Consider the following 19,375-nt stretch of genomic DNA (forward strand, 5'->3'; position numbering starts at 1 on the left):
TGGTTCCATTCCAAGTTTTCTAAGGAATCTCCACACTGCTTTCCAGAGTGGCTGCACTAATTTGCAGCCCCACCAGCAGTGTATGAGTGTACCTTTCTCCCCACATCCTCGCCAACACCTGTTGTTGCTCGTATTCTTGATAATCGCCATTCTAATTGGGGTGAGATGGAATCTTAGGGTGGTTTTGATTTGCATTTCTCTTATTACTAGAGATGTTGAACATTTTTCCATATGTTTGTTGATTGCTTGTAGATCTTCTTCTGTGAAGTGTCTATTCATTTCCTTAGCCCATTTGTTGACTGGACTGTTTGAATTCTTGGAGTAGAGTTTTTTGAGTTCTTTATAGATTCTGGAGATTAGCGCTCTATCTGAAGTATGATTGGCAAAGATATTCTCCCACTCTGTAGGCTCTTTCTTCGCATTGCTGATAGTTTCCTTTGCTGAGAGAAAGCTTTTTAGTTTGAATCTATCCCAGTGGTTGATTCTAGCTTTTATTTCTTGTGCTATGGGAGTCCTGTTAAGGAAGTCTGGTCCTAGACCAACAAGGTGAAGATTTGGACCTACTTTTTCTTCTATAATCTGCAGGGTCTCTGGTCTGATTCCGAGGTCCTTAATCCATTTTGAGTTTAGTTTCGTGCATGGTGAGAGATATGGGTTTAGTTTCATTCTGTTGCATATGGATTTCCAATTCTCCCAGCACCATTTGTTGAAGAGGCTATCTTTTCTCCATTGCATATTTTTGGCCCCTTTGTCTAGTATGAGAAAATTGTATTTATTTGGGTTTGTGTCCGTGTCCTCTATTCTGTACCATTGATCTACCTTTCTATTTTGGTACCAATACCATGCCGTTTTTGTTACTATTGCTTTGTAGTAGAGTTGAAGATCTGGTATTGCAATACCTCCTGTTTCACTCTTCCTGCTAAGGATTGCTTTAGCTATTCTGGGTTTCTTATTCTTCCAGATGAATTTCATAATTGCCTGCTCTATTTCTGTAAGGTACATCATTGGGATTTTAATTGGAATTGCATTGAATTTGTATAGCACTTTAGGTAGTATGGCCATTTTGACAATATTAATTCTTCCTATCCAAGAACATGGAAGATCTTTCCATCTTCTAAGGTGTTCTTTAATTTCTTTCTTTAGTGTTGTATAGTTCTCATTGTAGAGGTCTTTCACCTCTTTTGTGAGATTGATTTCCAAGTATTTTATTTTTTTCGAGGCTATTGTGAATGGGGTAGTTTTCCTAATTTCTCTTTCTGAAGATTCATCACTTATGTATAAAAATGCGTTGGATTTATGGGCATTGATCTTGTAACCTGCTACTTTACTGAAATCACTTATGAGTTCTAAGAGTTTTCTGGTGGAATTTCCAGGTTCCTCTAAATATATAATCATGTCATCAGCGAACAGGGATAGTTTGAGTTCTTCTTTTCCTATTCGTATCCCTTTAATTTCTTTGGTTTGTCTAATTGCTCTGGCCAGAGTGTCAAGAACGATGTTGAATAGAAGTGGTGAAAGAGGGCATCCCTGCCTTGTTCCAGTTTTTAGGGGGAATGCTTTCAGTTTTTCACCATTTAGAATGATATTAGCCATGGGCTTAGCATAAATGGCCTTTACAATATTAAGGAATGTTCCCACTATCCCTATTTTTTCTAGTGTTTTGAGCATGAAGGGGTGCTGTATTTTATCAAATACTTTTTCTGCATCTATTGAAATAATCATGTGATTCTTGACTTTAAGTCTATTAATATAGTGAATTACGTTTATTGATTTCCTGATGTTGAACCAACCTTGCATCCCTGGGATGAAACCCACTTGATCATGGTGCACTATCTTTTTAATATGTTTTTGTATGCGATTTGCTAAAATTTTGTTGAAAATTTTTGCGTCGATGTTCATTAAGGATATTGGTCTGAAATTTTCTTTCCTTGATGAGTCTCTGTCTGGTTTAGGTATCAGTGTGATATTGGCTTCATAGAATGAGTTTGGGAGGGTTCCCTCCTCTTCTATTTTATGGAATACTTTGAGAAGTATTGGAATGAGCTCTTCCTTAAAGGTTTTGTAGAACTCGGCTGAGAACCCATCTGGTCCCGGACTTTTCTTTGTTGGTAGGCTTTTGATGACTTCTTCTATTTCAGTACTTGAAATTGGTCTATTTAAATTGTTTATGTCCTCCTCATTCAGTTTAGGCAATTCATATGTCTCTAGAAACCTGTTGATGCCTTCAAAATTTTCTATTTTGTTGGAGTATAGATTTTCAAAATAGCTTCTAATTATGTTTTGTATTTCCATCCTGTCTGTTGTGATATTTCCTTGTTCATTCCGAATTTTAGTGATTTGGGTTTTCTCTCGTCTTCTATTTGTTAGTGTGGCTAAAGGTTTATCAATTTTGTTTATTTTTTCGAAGAACCAACTATTTATTTTGTCAATTTTTTGTATTGTTTCTTTTGTTTCAATTTCATTGATTTCAGCTCCGAGTTTAACTATTTCCTGTCTTCTACTACTTTTGGTGCTGTTCTGTTCTTCTTTTTCTAAGGCTTTGAGCTGTAGTGTTAGGTTGTTTATTTGTTGAGTTTTACTTCTTTTATTAAATGCGCTCCATGAAATAAATTTCCCTCTAAGTACTGCTTTCATAGTGTCCCAGAGATTTTGATATGATGTTTCTTTGTTCTCATTTACCTCTAAGAATTTTTTAATTTCCTTCCTAATATCTTCTGTTATCCATTCCTCATATAATAGCATATTGTTTAATCTCCAGATGTTGGAATAGTTTCTGTGTTTTACTCTTTCATTTATTTCTAACTTCAATCCATTATGATCTGATAGAATACATGGTAGTGTCTCTATCTTCTTGTATTTGCTAACATTAGCTTTGTGGCATAATATATGGTCTATATTAGAGAAGGATCCATGTGCTGCTGAGAAGAAAGTGTATTCACTCTTGGTTGGATGGAATATTCTATAAATGTCCGTTAAGTCTAAATTATTGATTGTGTTGTTGAGATCTATGGTTTCTTTGCTCAATTTTTGTCTGGAAGATCTGTCCAGTGGTGAGAGCGGCGTGTTAAAATCACCTAGTATTATTGTGTTGTGGTCTATTTGGTTTCTGAAATTGAGAAGGATTTGTTTGACATACATAGATGAGCCACTGTTTGGGGCATAGATGTTTATGATTGTTATATCTTGCTGATTTATGCTTCCCTTAAGCAGTATGAAATGACCTTCTTTATCCCTTCTGACTAACTTTGGCTTGAAGTCCACATTATCGGAAATGAGGATGGATACTCCAGCTTTTTTGCTGAGTCCATGTGCATGGTATGTTTTTCCCCGTCCTTTCACCTTTAATCTATGGGTATCTTTTTCTATGAGGTGAGTCTCTTGCAGGCAACATATTGTTGGATCTTTCTTTTTAATCCAGTCTGCCAGTCTATGTCTTTTGATTGATGAATTCAGGCCATTAACATTCAGGGTTATTATAGAGAAATGATTTGGTTTCCCGGTCATTTGGTTCATTTTTAAAATTTTGTTTATTTATTTGTTTGACACAACTTGTTTCCTCCTTTATTTGACAATTCCTTTAGGATAATTCCTCCCTTTGCTGATTTGCTTCTTTGTTTTTCATCTCTTCCTCATGGAATATTTTGTTGAGAATGTTCTGTAATGCTGGCTTTCTTTTTGTAAATTCTTTTAGCTTTTGTTTATCATGGAAGGATTTTATTTCATCGTCAAATTTGAAGGTAAGTTTTGCTGGGTATAAGATTCTTGGTTGGCATCCATTTTCTTTCAGGGCTTGAAAAATGTTGTTCCAGGACCTTCTAGCTTTTAGGGTCTGGATTGAAAAATCTGCTGATATGCGTATTGGTTTCCCCCTGAATGTAATTTGGTTCTTTTCTCTCACAGCCTTTAAAATTCTGTCTTTATTTTGTATGTTAGGTATTTTCATTATAATGTGCCTTGGTGTGGGTCTGTTGTAATTTTGTGTATTTGGAGTCCTGTAAGCCTCTTGAACTTGATTTTCCATTTCATTCTTCAGATTTGGGAAATTTTCTGATATTATTTCATTGAATAGGTTGTTCATTCCTTTGGCTTGTTTCTCTAGGCCTTCCTCAATCCCAATAGTTCTTAAATTTGGCCTTTTCATGATATTCCATAGTTCTTGTAGATTCTGTTCATGATTTCTTACCATCTTCTCTGTTTGTTCAGCTTTGTTTTCAAGGTTAAATATTTTGTCTTCAATGTCTGAGGTTCTGTCTTCCAGGTGTTCTATCCTATTGGATATGCTTTCTATGGAGTTCTTAATTTGGTTTATTGTTTCCTTCATGTCAAGGATTTCTGTTTGTTTTTTTTCAATATCTCTAACTCTTTATTGAAATGATCTTTTGCTTCCTGTATTTGCTCTTTTAACTGTCGATTGGTGCGATCAATCAATGCTTGCATTTGCTCTTTCATCTCATCATTCAATGCTTGCATTTGCTCTTTCATCTCCTCGTTTGCTTCTCTGATCATTTTAATTATGTACATTCTGAACTCCTTTTCTGTCATTTCTTCTGCCATGCTGTCATTGGCTTTTATTGATGTAACATCTGGATTTGTTTGCAGCATTTTCTTTCCTTGTTTTCTCATGTTGTTCAGATATCAGTGGACGCTGAGATATTGCAGATTTCCTCTGTTGATTTACAATGACCCTGAAGATTTCTATATATATCCCCTCTTAGCCTTCAGTAGGCTGAAGTCTTGGAGGAGGTTGATAATGCGGTGCTCCACAAGGAAGCTGCCTCTCTAGAAGTGGTGGCCTTCAGGTGGGGTATATTCCCTGCTAGTGGGCAGAGGTGCCTCCACTTGTTGATCAATGGTCATCCAAAGGGGACCTAGGCTGTGGGCTGAGGCAAGGCCTGTTTGGGCCTGTGTCTCTGGTTTTACCGTCCTTGTGGGGAAACCTCACCAGGCAGGGAAGACTCAACCAGTGGGGAGGTCTCGCTGGTCAGTTTCCTCCTAGAGGTTCCCCTCAATTTACAGCTACTGCCTGGGCTGGGCTGCCTTCCTCTGCAAAGTTCCCAGGGGCCCGGCCCTACCTCCTGGGCCTGGGAGCCTCACCCTTCGCAGATGAATCTCCTTAGGCTACCCCTACTCAGAGAATTTGCCCATAGGCCTGGAACCTTCGCTCCGCCCTAAGCCTGTCTCTGTGCGGCTCTTCCACCCAGAAGACTCCTAGATCCTGGGACCCTGTTCTGCACCTAATCGCCTGGCTGCGTGGCCCCTCCTCTGAGCAGCCACCTGTGGCCCCGAACAATCGCTCTGAGTTCCAGAGACCCGCCACAGGCCTCTTCCTCCAGATAGCCGCCCAGTATGCCGGTGCGGTCACTAGGAGTCCAAGAAACTCACTTCGTGCCTCCTCCTCCCACCAACCACCCGTAGCCCGGGGCAATCAATCACTCCGAGTCGAAGTGACCCTCCCCGTTCCTCCTCCTTCTCCAGATAACCCCCCGGGTGTTCAGGAGCAGTCCCTCTGAGTGGCTCTGAATCCACGTGACCCGCTGCACGGGTCCTCTGGGCACCGCCCGGAGCTCTGGTGTGGCCCCTCAAGACCAAGCGTCCCACCACGCTTCTCCTCCAGGCAGCCCCCCTGTGTTCAGGAGCTGTCACTTTAAGACCAAACAACTCACCACTCGCCTTCTCCTCTGAGCAGCCGCCTGGAGCGCTAATGCAGTCACTGCGAGTCCAAAGGACCCGCCGCGCTCCTTCTCCTCCTTCTCCTACTCCTCCGGGCAGGCCCCGGGGTTCAGAAGTGGTCAGAGTCCAAACAGCTCGCCACGCAGCCCCTTCTCTGGCAACCGCCTGTAGTTCCCGTGTAGTCACCCGAATCCAAGCGGCCGCTCCTCTTCCTCCTTGTCCTCAGGGCAGGCCCCGGTGTTCAGAAGCGTCGTTGTGATTCCAAACAGCTCGCCGCGTGGCTTCTCCTCTGGCAACCGCCTGCAGCTCTGGTGCAGTCTCTCCGAATCCAAGAGGCCACGCTCCTCTCCTCCTCCTCAGGGCAGGCCCCGGTGTCCTGAGTCCACACAGTTCTCCCCGCCACTCCTCCCCCGGGCAGCCGCCGGAGCCCCAGTGGCTGCTCCGAGTCCCAGCGCTGTGCCGAGCGGCCTCCTCTACGGCGCTCCAGCGGGGGGAGGGGCGTCTCGCCGGCAGTTCTACTTCACAAAGTTTCCTGCGTTCCGGGACCCCCGTCCCATCCGGGATGCCCCCCCAGGGGGTGAGAGTCACCCGGCTACTTTGAGTTGGTCCCAAGCGTCTCAATATCTCCTCTCTTGAATCCTGAGTTCTGGAGCAACACGTAATGCAGCCACCCTCTAGGCCGCCATCTTGAAAACCAATCATGTGATTCTTAACTTTAAGTCTGTTGATATGGTGAATGACATTTATTGATTTCCGGATGTTGAACCAACCTTGCATCCCTGGGATAAAACCCACTTGATCATGGTGCACTATCTTTTTAATATGTTTTTGTATGCGATTTGCTAAAATTTTGTTGAAAATTTTTGCGTCGATGTTCATTAAGGATATTGGTCTGAAATTTTCTTTCCTCGATGTATCTCTGTCTGGTTTAGGTATCAGGGTGATATTGGCTTCATAGAATGAGTTTGGGAGGGTTCCCTCCTCTTCTATTTTATGGAATACTTTGAGAAGTATTGGAATGAGCTCTTCTTTAAAGGTTTTGTAGAACTCGGCTGAGAACCCATTGGGTCCCGGACTTTTCTCTGTTGGTAGGCTTTTGATGACTTCTTCTATTTCATTGCTTGAAATTGATTTATTTAAGTTGTGCATGTCTTCCTCGTTCAGTTTAGGTAATTCATATGTCTCTAGAAACTTGTTGATGTCTTCGAGGTTTTCTGTTTTGTTGGAGTATAGATTTTCAAAATAGCTTCTAATTATGTTTTGTATTTCACTCGTGTCTGTTGTGATATTTCCTTGTTCATTCCCAATTTTAGTAATTTCAGTTTTCTCCCTTTTTCTCTTTGTTAGCGTGGCTAATGGTTCATCAATTTTGTTTATTTTTTCAAAGAACCAACTATTTATTTTGTTAATTTTTCCCATTGTTTCTTTTGTTTCAATTTCGTTGATTTCAGCTCTGATTTTCACTATTTCCTGTCTTCTACTACTTTTGGTGTTGGTCTGCTCTTCTTTTTCTAGGGCTTTGAGCTGTAGTATTAAGTCGTTTATTTGTTGATTTCTACTTCTTTGGTTGAATGCGCCCCATGAAATAAATAATGCGCCCCATGAAATAAATCTTCCTCTCAGTACTGCTTTCATAGTGTCCCAGAGATTTTGATATGATGTGTCTTTGTTCTCATTTACTTCTAAGAATTTTTTAATTTCCCTCCTGATGTCTTCTGTTATCCATTCATCGTATAATAGTGTATTATTTAATCTCCAAGTATTGGAGAAGTTTCTGGTTTTTATTGTGTCATTTATTTCTAATTTCAATCCATTATGATCTGATAGAGTACAAGGTAGTATCTCTATCTTCTTGTATTTGCTAACAGTAGCTTTGTGGCATAAAACATGGTCTATTTTAGAGAAGGATCCATGTGCTGCTGAGAAGAAAGTGTATTCGTTCTTTGTTGGATGGTATATTCTATATAAGTCGGTTAAGTCTAAATTGTTGATTGTGTTATTGAGATCTATGGTTTCTTTATTCAATTTTTGTTTGGACGATCTATCCAGCGGTGAGAGAGGTGTGTTAAAATCGCCTAGTATTATTGTGTTGTGGTCTATTTGATTTCTGGAATTGAGAAGGATTTGTTTGATGTACATGGATGAGCCAATGTTCGGGGCGTAGATATTTATGATTGTTATGTCTCGCTGATTTATGCTTCCCTTAAGCAGTATGTAATGTCCTTCTTTATCCCTTCTGACTAGTTTTGGCTTAAAGTCCACATTATCTGAAATGAGGATGGATACTCCAGCTTTTTTGCTGTGTCCGTGTGCATGGTATGTTTTTTTCCTATCCTTTCACCTTCAGTCTATGGGTATCTCTTTCTATGAGATAGGTCTCTTGCAGGCAGCATATTGTTGGATTTTTCTTTTTAATCCAATCTGCCAGTCTATGTCTTTTGATTGATGAGTTCAGGCCATTAACATTCACAGTTATTATTGTGATATGATTTGTATTCCTAGTCATTGGACTCATTTTTGTTTTTTGACATGATTTGGTTTCTCCTTTATGTGGCTATTCCTTTAGGCTAGTTCCCCCTGTTGCTGATTTTCATCTTTGCTTTTCATCTCTTACTCATGGAATATTTTGCTGAGAATGTTCTGTAATGCCGGCTTTCTTTTAGTAAATTCCTTTAGCTTTTGTTTATCGTGGAAGGATTTTATCTCATCGTCAAATCTGAAAGTAAGTTTTGCTGGGTATAAAATTCTTGGTTGGCATCCATTTTCTTTCAGGGCTTGGTAAATGTTGTTCCAGGCCCTTCTAGCTTTTAGGGTCTGGATTGAAAAATCTGCTGATATTCTTATTGGTTACCCCCTGAATGTAATCTGATTCTTTTCTCTCGCGGCCTTTAAAATTCTGTCTTTATTTTGAATGTTAGGTATTTTCATAATAATGTGCCTTGGTGTAGGTCTGTTGTAATTTTGCATATTTGGAGTCTCATAAGCCTCTTGTACTTGGTTTTCCATTTCATTCTTCAGATTTGGGAAATTTTCTGATATTATTTCATTGAATAGATTGTTCATTCCTTTGGTTTGTTTCTCTAAGCCTTCCTCAATCCCAATTATTCTTCAATTTGGCCTCTTCATGATATCCCATAATTCTTGTAGATTCTGTTCATGATTTCTTACCATCTTCTCTGTTTGGTCAACCTTGTTTTCAAGATTAAATATTTTGTCTTCAATGTCTGAAGTTCTGTCTTCCAGGTGATCTATCCTATTGTTTATGCTTTCTATGACGTTTTTAACTTGGTTTATTGTTTCCTTCATTTCAAGGATTTCCGTTTGGTTTTTTTTTCAGTATCTCTAACTCATTATTGAAATGCTCTTTTGCTTCTGTTATTTGCTCTTTTAACTGTTGATTAGTGCATTCATTTAATGCCTGCATTTGTTCTTTCATCTCCTCGTTTGCTTCCCTGATTGTTTTAATTATGTACATTCTGAACTCCCTTTCGGACATTTCTTCTGCTGTGCTGTCACTGGGTTTTATTGATATAGTATCTAGGTTTGTTTGGGACATTTTCTTCCCTTGTTTTCTCATATCGGTCAGATGTCTATGGGACTCTGTGATAATGTAGATTTCCTCTATTGGCTTATAGTGACCCTGTAGATTTCCAGTGTATCACCTACCAGCCTTCAGTAGCCAGAAGTCTTGGATTAATTTGATAATGCAGTGCTTCTGAAGAACGCTGCCCCTAGCCCGCTACTGGTTCCAGGGAGAGAGACCTGGAGAGGTCTCTTGTTGCACAGCCCTGGTCCAGAGGCTGGTTGTAGGTTGGAGGTCTCCACTGGCTTGGGGACTTATAGCTGGCTCTATGTAGACAGGCTCTCACTGGGTGATTTGCCCCGAGAAGCTAGCCTAGAGAGGTGCTTCCCACTGGAGGGGGGCTGGGCTGCTTGGGGAAGTCCCTGGCGCCCTGTGGTGGTCACTGAAGCAACCTGCGGGTGGGCTGTAGCTGGCAGTGGGGCGGGCTGTAGCTGGCTGTGGCAGGCCGGAGCTGGCCGCGCTTCTTCTGTGCAGAAGGGCTCTCACTGGGGGGCCTGTTCCGAGAGGCTGGAGGATCTGTCCCTGTGGGCGGAGTCCACTGCCAGACTGCACCAAGCTGCCTGGGGGAGACGCTATCTGCCCTGTCCCACTCTAATAAGCCACTCGAATCCGGGCCTGTCGCCCAGCTGAGCTTCGCTGGGTGGGGGAGACTCACCCCGTGTTTCTATTTTAGTCCGAGACTCTCAATGCCTCCCCTTCTTGGATCCTGGGTTCTGGGGCAACTGGAGATGCAGTCACCCTCTAGTCCGCCATCTTGGATCACCCCGTGGAAAAAGCCTGCAGCTGGAGGGGGATGATGCTGCCTAGAGAGGTCTCTGGCTGCCCAGCCCTGGTCCCAGAAGCCGCTTGTGTATCGGATGTCTCCGCTGGCTTGGGGACCCGTGGTTGGCTCTGCGTCCGGAGGCTCTCACTGGGCGGTCGGCCCCGGGAAGCTAGCCTAGAGAGGCACTTCCCACCGGAGGGGGCTGGGCTGCTTGGGGGAGTCCCTGGCGCCCTGTGCTGGTCTCTGAAGCAACCTGCGGGTGGGCCGGAGCTGGCAGCGGGGCAGGCCGGAGCTGGCCGCGCTGCTTCAGTGCCTACTTTCTTAATTCCTATATGTATGGTTTAATTTCTTAGGAACATGTTCTAATTTCATATTCTGTTACATGGCCCCCCAAATGTGATGTGTCCAGCAAGAACTTAAACATTAAATTCAAACTAAAGAATAAGAAAATTTAATAAAAATAGGAAATGAAATTCAACTGTCTTCTTATAATATTAAACAAATATTCACACAAGACAAATATAAACCTGTTAACTTACCCCATTTAGGCTGCCTAAATCTTTCACCAAATGCTCATCTGTAGAGGCATCATAATTGATTACAGCATGTTGCTTATCCACACTGCGAGACTGAAAGAAAATTTTTAAGTTAATAAATACATAAAATACTGGCATAAATACCAAACAAAAGATATTTGGCTAGTATTTAATGTTAATAGGACAGTAGGTAAAACAGGAAAACACTGAATAAAAGTGGCTTAGGTGTTACTATATAACACAAATTTGACATCACTCCCTGAATGGCCAAAGTTTTAAAATATTCTTTCTACTACATTCACATTTTAAGTCAGAAAAAAATTAAATCAGCTGACTTTGTTGGATATATCAAATTATAATCTTTTTATAATTTTTAAAAAAATTTTTAGATATTGATGGATTTTTTTTAAATTCATTTATTTGTATGTGGTGCTCAGAATCAAACCCAGGGCCTCACACATGCTAGGCAAGCACTCTATCACTGAGCCACAACCCTAGCCCCTCTTTTTATAATTTGAAAATACTATATGGAAATCATGTGTAGTATTGTTTTTTATGTATCTTACTGCTAAAAGGTTTACTCTTTAAAATTTTTTACATTCATTACTAAAAATTATAAATTATATAAGGAATTGAAAGAAAAAGGAACATAAAGGGTAATTTTCTGAATAAAATAATTTTCACTTAAAATGAGGGTTCTAAAACTGATTCATGAGTGAGCTCTAAGAGCAAAACAAACTGAAAAAGAGGCGAATTGCAATGACAAACTATGCTTTTTGAAAGTTGCTTTGAAGTGTCTTTTAAAGTATACACACACACATATACTCCAAAGCTTGGTGAGTTGTCTACAGATGGAAGTATCTAAACAATGTACTACAAGCCTGTGAAAACTGTAACTGAAAGAAGTTATCAGTATCCTCACAGGAAGAGTCAGAGAACCAATGAATCTGAACTCAATAACCATTATTGAGCAACTGTGTGAACCTTTGCATATAAAAGCAAAGGCAGTATCAAAAATGTGGAAATGTGACTTCCAGTTTCTAGTCTGATATGTAAAGAACTCGGAAGCCATATCTTCAACTCTCACGAAAGAAAAATGAACAAAGTAAAAATCAAAATTAATCCTAAACCAGGCACAGAGTCACATACCTGAAATCCCAGTGACTCAGGAGGCTGAGGCAAGAGGACCACAGTTCAAAGTCAGCCTTAGCAACTTAGACCCTAAGCAATTTAGTGAGAACCTGTCCCCCCAAAATAAATAAATAAATAAGTAAAAATAAAAGTTTTAAAAAATGGTTGGGGATATGGCTAGGTAGTTAAGCACCCTGGGTTCAATTCCTGGTACCCAAAAAAAAAAAAAAAAATTCTTAGAAGCTGGAGTAGTGGCACACAGTAAGTAGTCCCAGCTACTGAGGGGGCTGAGGTAGAAGGATAACTTGAGTTCATGAGTTCAAGACCAGTTTGTGTAACACAGTAAGATCCTCATCTCAAACAAACAACTAAATAAAACAAAACAAAAATCACTTTAGTTTCATCAGAGGGCAAACTGCCAGTAGACAGACAAGCAAATGCAGAGAAAAATAGCTTGCCAGGAGGAGAACTCACAGTTGGAGTCAATAACTACTAAGAAAACTTAAAAGGTTAAGGAATTAAATGTTCAGGATGAATGTGGAACAGCTTGAGATACAAAAATTTCTGGGATCACGGCCTTAGTGAAGTCATCACTTACCTGAATCATACACTTCCCAAAGTCCCATAGGAGAGGTAAAGATAGTAAAAACATCTTATGCTTCCAACAGGGTGACAAACAAAACAACCCATCTGGAATACCTCCAAAGCATTCTGTTCTAATCAAAACCCTATGCTCAAGGAAAGAACTATTTTATCAGAGTCTAATCAGCATAGGAGGATGGAAATACCCAACTCCAAATTCCCTCTATCTTTTCTATTTCACATTAGGATGCAGAGAAAAGATCACAACCTCACTCAAAGACTAAAAGCTAATCATAGCATTATAGAATGCCTCCCCTTCCCCTCCCTCCAAACCTTGGCATCACTTCAACAGGGATTCAAAAACACACTTATAAAAATTAAGAAGTATTGCAAATTAGTGCAGTCACTCTGGAAAGCAGTGTGGAGATTCCTTAGAAAACTTAGAATGGAACCACCATCTGACCCAGCTATCCCACTCCTTGGCCTATACCCAAAGGACTTAAAATCAGCATACTACAGACATGCAGCCACATCAATGTTCATAGCTGCTCAATGCACAACAGCCGGATTGTGGAACCAACCTAGATGCCCTTCAATTGATGAATGGATAAAGAAACTGTGGTATATATATATACAATGGAATATTACTCTGCCATAAAGAAGGATAAAATTATGGCATTTGCAGGCAAATGGATGAAGTTGGAGAATATCATGCTAAGTGAGATAAGCCAATTCCAAAAAACCAAAGAATGAATGATTTCCTCTGATAAGCGGATGATGATACATAATGGGGGGGGGGGAGGGAGGCAAAAATGGAGGAAGGAGGGAGTTTATAGAGGGAAAAGTGGGGTGAGAGGGGTGGGGGAAAGGAAAAATAACAGAATGAATCAAACATCATTAACTTCTATAAATGTATGATTATACAAATAGTACACCTCTACTTCATGTACAACCAGAGTAACAAGTTGTACACCATTTGTTTACAAATGGAAAAGAAAAAAGGATTACAACAAAACAACTGCAAAGTTCAGATTCTAACAAGAAGTGTCTGAAAACTCAAAGACAACAAGGGAGGCAAAAACTAAACATTACAGAAAATGTTAGCCTCTACTACCTCAACTACAGCAAACAATAGTCTAACTTCTAGCCAAGATTTTAAAAAATGAAGTCAGAAGTTGATTAAAATAACAATCAAAGGTAAATCTTAATTGAAAATGATACCCTTTTATAACCATTTTGTAATAAAATTTAAAAAGTCCCTTCCTCAGTTGGCTTACCACTCGATATTGAACCAGTTTTAGTCTTTCTTTTTAGAATATAAAACTCTGTATTAAATTATCTTTAAGAATGTTATCTAAAACAACCTGTCAGGAAAATGTACATATTCATCATACATGCTTGTTCTTGAAAGCTTTAAAGGTACATTTTGGCTTGGTTAGGTTTTCTCTAAAATCCCAATGCTCTAGAACAAATATGTAATTTTAGAATTAAAAGAAATTCTATGAATAGTGGTCTTACTGCTACTTCCCTACAGTTTAGTTAAAAAAACACATATTATGGCAAACTACAATTAACTATAAAATGTTCCTATTTATAGATAACCAGAGTAAAACAACTTAAATCTAAAAACCATCCAAACCTCAATTTAGTTTTCATTGTTGTATTTTAAAATTTTGCTCTATGTAAACTAATAAAGTGCTAAATTCAGTTCTTACGGTGATAAGAAGCAATGAAGTACCATCCAACAAAATAATTTCACCTTACTAGATTGAAGAACTTGATCTAGCCTACGTTTTAACCCTATAAACGTTTTAAGAGGAGTGAGAGTTTAAGTATATGCAGTGCAATGGTTTGGGTATGGCTTGAGTGTGTTCCCCAAGGCTTCCTATACTGGGAGACTGACTGGGTCATTAGAACATCACCATCAAATGAGATTAAGTAGTTCTTGTGGGATCTCAGTTACTTCGCCATGAGAGTAGGGTGTTATAAAAGAGCAAGAGTGGCTTCTCCTTGTTCTCTGGCTTCCTTTTTCACCATGTGATCTCTCCTTCTCTCTTGTGTACTCCTCTGTTAATGGCCCTCACCAGAGCCAAGTAAGTATCAGGATCATGCTCTTGAACCTCCAAAACTGTGAGCTAAATAAGTTTCTTTTCTCTATTCATTACCCAATTTCAGATATTTTATTTTATTTATATTTTATTATAGGTACAGAGAAAGGACTAATAAATATAGGCTAGGATGTAAATAAATAGACCAAATCATCACAAAGAATCTCTCTCTGAAGAAGAGAGTACACAGAAACAGTAGAAGTTCTTAGAATGCTATATTGAAATTCAAGGGAAGAAATTTTTTTATTTTTTTTTTTTGCAGTGCTAGGGATTGAACCCAGGGCCTTGTGCTTGTGAGGCAGGGATATAGACAACTGAGCTATATCCCCAGCCCAAGAAATTTTAATTATAGTTGACAAAAGGAAAATTCCCAGGGAAAGTTTAAAGCTATTGTTAGATGTGGGAATAAAGGATCTAAGAAGCTACTCACAGAGCCAGGGGATGACAGCAGGGAGTGGTCAAACATGGATCGAGATAAAAATAACTTTTTGAGGAAAAAATGGTTGAGAGGAAATCAGTTAGGAATACTTTCTTCACAAAGCTCAAAACTAGCTTGAAACCTGGAACTCTGCACTCTGTTCTACCATTTCTTACTATGATAGTAAATAAACGAACACCTACACAATAGAAAACACTTAACACATAAGAGAACAACAGAGGCCACCGAGTCAAGATAGCTTTCCAACTCTGGATGTTATGAAGTGAGGGAGATGTGATGGAGGATCAGGAAAAAAAAGACTTCTTTACTGAACAAATAAAGTGGCAATTTTTCAAGAATAGTCTTCTGAATTCACCCGTGTAACTCTTAAAAAATAATAGCCAATTTAAAGAAAGTCAAAATCTTTTCAGTTATCAAATTTATTCAAATTATCAGTGTGGTTCAGTATCCACAATAGGAATTAGGGCAAAAAGCAAGATTGTATAACATTCTAGTCTAGTAAGTAGTCAAGAAAAACTGAGAATGTAGGATATCTAACCACATAAGCAATAAAACCATTTTTATTTCTGGATGATCATGTTCACAATTCCTCTTTAAATTGAGAGAAGGTACATTACAATTTTCACAGGCCATTTAGATATCTCAATAAATATTTAATAATAATCAGAAACATAATTTAAATTTTAACAAAAACTGCTTACTTCATCAAGTAATGGAAAAACCTTAGCTGATCCAATCTTAAATCACAAAGACAGTCTTTTGACAGGGCTTTTATTCCTGTCACCTTAAGCTTCTATTAAGAATGTAAGGCTATACATTCACTGTCCACTTGCCATACTCTTCTCTACAAGAGTCTAGACCTCCTTCCTCTTGATTTTTACTTCTTATGAAGACCTTCTTCCCAAGGCTGTGCACTGTACTCTGCAGAGTATGCCTTACTTGAAACTACTCTTCGTTCCAAAGTTCTTCATAGATGATTTATCTCCCACTTCCTTCTTTTAACTCAAATTTGGCTTTCCCTCTGAGAAGAGTAATTCCACTACATTCTTTTAACATGAATGATACCTTCTCCCAAATCCCACATCCTCTTTAAAAAAAAGGGAAGGGAGAGTCTAAAGTACTCCAGTTTAATATTGTGGCTTCCAGATCGTGACTTATCCTAAGTAACGCTTTACTTTTTTGTAATATAAGGGTTCAATTATATTAAAAAGCTAGTGAGTGCTCAAGAAAAACTGAGGAAATAGTATACAGATATGTTGACTAGTGGAACAGAATGGAGAGCCCGGAATAAATCTAAACATATATGGTCAACTAGTTTTTAAGAATGGTACCAATAGGACACAATTGGGAAAGGATAGTGACTTCAACAAATGGTGCTGGGAAAGGGGATTTCTACACACAAAAGAATGAACTACACCCTACTGTACATCATATGCAAAAATCAAACAGACTTAAATGTAAGTCAAGAAACTGTAAAATTCTTAGAAGAGAATATAGGGAAGATGCTCCTGGACATTCACTTTGGCAATAATTTTTTTGAATATCCTAACAAAAACTCAGGTCACAAAAGTAAAAATAAATCAATGGAACCACAATAAACTAAAAGTCTTCTGCACAGCAAAGTAAACAATCAACAAAATGAGATGGAAACCTACGGATTAGGAAATATTTGCAAATCATGTATCTGTCAAGGGGTTCATGTCCAAACTTTATAAAGAACTCATATAACCCAAAGTAGAAATAGAACCCAATTAAAAAACGAGCTGGGGAAATAGCTATTTGATAGAGTGCTTGCTTGGCATGCACAAGGCCCTGGGTTCAATCCCCAGCACCAAAAATAAACAAACAAACAAAAAAAACAGGCTAAAGACTGGAATACACATTTTTCCAAAAAAGACATAAAAATGGCCAACAGATATATGAAAAGGTGTTCAACATCATTAATCATTACAGAAATGTAAATCAAAACCACCAAGACCACCATCTCATATTCTTTAGGATGCTACCAAGGATGTGGAAAAGCAATCTAAATGTTGTTGGTAGAAATGTAGACTGCTATAGCCACATGGAAAACAGTATGGAGGATTCAAAGAAATTAAAACTAGAACTACCATATGACCCAGCAATTCTTCTGGGCTTACGCCCAAAAGAAATGAAATCACCACTTTGCAAAAATATCTGCATGCTCATGTACATATACATAATAAAAAAGAATGAGCTCTTGACATTTGTCCCAACACAGATGATGAGTCTGGAGGATACTATTCTAAGTGAAATAAGGCAGATACAGAAAGAATATTACATGACTTTTACTCATATATGGAATCACACACACACACACACACCAAACAAAAAACACAGTGGTTACCAAGGGCTGAGGAAAGGGGTTAAATGATGGGAAGAGACAGGTCAGAGAATACAAAATAGTACACATGTAAAACAAGTCTAGAGACCTAATGCACAATATGAGAACTACTGGTAATTAAACTGTACTGTATATGGAATTCATAAAAAATGAGTAGATTTTAGTTGCCCTTATAAAAACAGAACTATGACTATATGAGAGAATGGATATATTAATTACTATCTGTATGTATCCCACATCATGTTTTAAAACAAATATACATAATAGAACTTAATTTTTAAAAAATATCAACAATCTCATGGGCTGGGGTTGTGGCTCAGTGGTGGAATGCTTGCCTAGCATGTGTGAGGCACTGGGTTTGAGTCTCAGCACTGCACATAAATAAATGAATAAAATAAAGGTTCATCAACAGTTAAAATTATATATAAAAATAACATTTAAAAAGTCAACAATCTGTAAAATTATTAGTGGGTATCATAATAAGCATCTTTAAAAGAAGCAGTAAAACTAGTATCACAGAAATATGCATGATTAAAATTCAGATTTACTAGGTTAGGTAGGTTAATTTTACAAATTATTTACAAGTCTTATTTTTAAAGTGTATAATATGAAACCTTCTACTTAGAAATAAACTATTTTGAGCTCAGTTTTCAAAATAAAATCCTCAAGATTTAGAACTTATTTTTAGATAATTCGATGGTGAAAAAATAATTGTACTGATAGCTAGAGTTGAGAGAGCGAGAAAGTTCAAATCTAAATACTATTGTTCTCTAAAATAGAGTAGGAAAATATTTTATGCTAATTTCAAGTTCTGAGTAGACACATATAGTAAAGGCTGACACAATTACCTGCAACATAAGCTCACAGTCATCTCTTCCAACAAAAATCATTTCTCGTGGCAGCCTGTGGCGAGTGCCTCCACTGCTCACCAAAAACCAGGATGTTAAGCTCATTTTCTGCTTAGCTTCTGAGTCTTTGGCAAAGCTACGTCATCCTGCAGAGACATGAAGAAAAACACACATTTAGATATTTTTAGCTTTAGTATCTATTCACCAAAGCCTATATATAAGCCTAAGAATAGAACTGCATTCATAAATAATACATACCAAATTTTCATCAGTGAAGTAAGCCCACAAACTCCACGAAGAGTTGAATTAAAAACAGAAATTAAGCCAGGCCTGGAGGGACAAGTATGTAGTCTCAGATGGTCAGGAGATTAAGACAGGAAGATTGCTTGAGCCCAAGAGTTCAAAACCAACCTGGCAAACACAGTCAGATCATTGTCTCTTAAAGAGGGCAGCAGTTGGAGGGTGAGGGGTAGAGAGAAGGGCCATTAAGTAGGTGGTCAACTAATAAACATTTAAACTTGTTTTAGTCAGCTTTTTCATTGCTGCAACCAAAAGGCTTGACAAGAACAATTGTGAGGAAAACTTTATTTTGGTGCTCACAGTTTCAGAGGTCTCAGTAGACTCCATTCCTCAGGGCTCAAGGCAAGGCAAGGCAAAACCTCATATTAGAAGAGTGACAGAGGAAAACAGCTGGGGACATGGTTCCAGGAAGCAGAGAGAAACTCCATTTGCCAGATACAATATGTATACCCTAAAGGCATAATCCCAATGACCTACCTCCTCTAGCCACACTTCACCAGCCTTCAGTTGCCACTACTTGGGGAATAATTCGCTGATTGGTGTAAGGTTCTCATGACTCAATCATTTTACCTCTAAATCTTCTATCATTGTCTCAGACATAAGCTTTTGGGGAACCTCATATCTAAACCATAACTCTCCTGAAAGGCTTTTAGAATAGTTTATGAAGGTCTATAACCCTCATATAAATATTAATCTTAGTATAATGCCAACATCAGAAATCAGCAATACTGTACAAATAAAGGTATTACCTATGAATGGTTCCTTTTAACATGTCTGTTTTTTTCTTTTTTAGTACCCTAGAATGAGTACATAACTATTGGCCTCATTTATGTAGCAGTTTTAAACTGTTCTTCCTTGAAAATGCAGTATGCAAGTTATATACTATATGCAGAAGATCAGTAATTTTTCTCTGGTACAATTTTTATTCTCTATTGATCCAGGGAGAGTATGTTCTTTTTAATGTTTTTCTGTTAGTTTATATAAATGTACATAATAGTGGGATTCATTATGCCATATTTATATCTGCACATAAGTTAATCAGTACCTTTC

General features: G+C 38.6%; 1 protein-coding gene across 10 annotated transcripts in view; it reads right to left on the reverse strand.

Annotated features, from left to right (window-relative positions):
• Positions 1-19,375, reverse strand: part of CEP170 (centrosomal protein 170) — a 127,909-nt gene that overhangs the window by 79,481 nt on the left and 29,053 nt on the right. For all 10 annotated transcript variants that reach the window (XM_079106088.1, XM_079106089.1, XM_079106085.1 and 7 more), the window contains exons 2-3: positions 18,026-18,171; positions 10,556-10,645 (exon numbers count right to left, since the gene is read on the reverse strand). In XM_079106088.1, the coding sequence (XP_078962214.1) occupies positions 10,556-10,645; positions 18,026-18,130 (195 nt within the window). In that variant the 5' untranslated portion in view covers positions 18,131-18,171. The remainder of the gene's footprint in view (positions 1-10,555; positions 10,646-18,025; positions 18,172-19,375) is intronic.

This window comes from Sciurus vulgaris, assembly GCF_902686455.1.
Source record: "Sciurus vulgaris genome assembly, chromosome: 12".
NCBI lineage: Eukaryota > Metazoa > Chordata > Mammalia > Rodentia > Sciuridae > Sciurus > Sciurus vulgaris.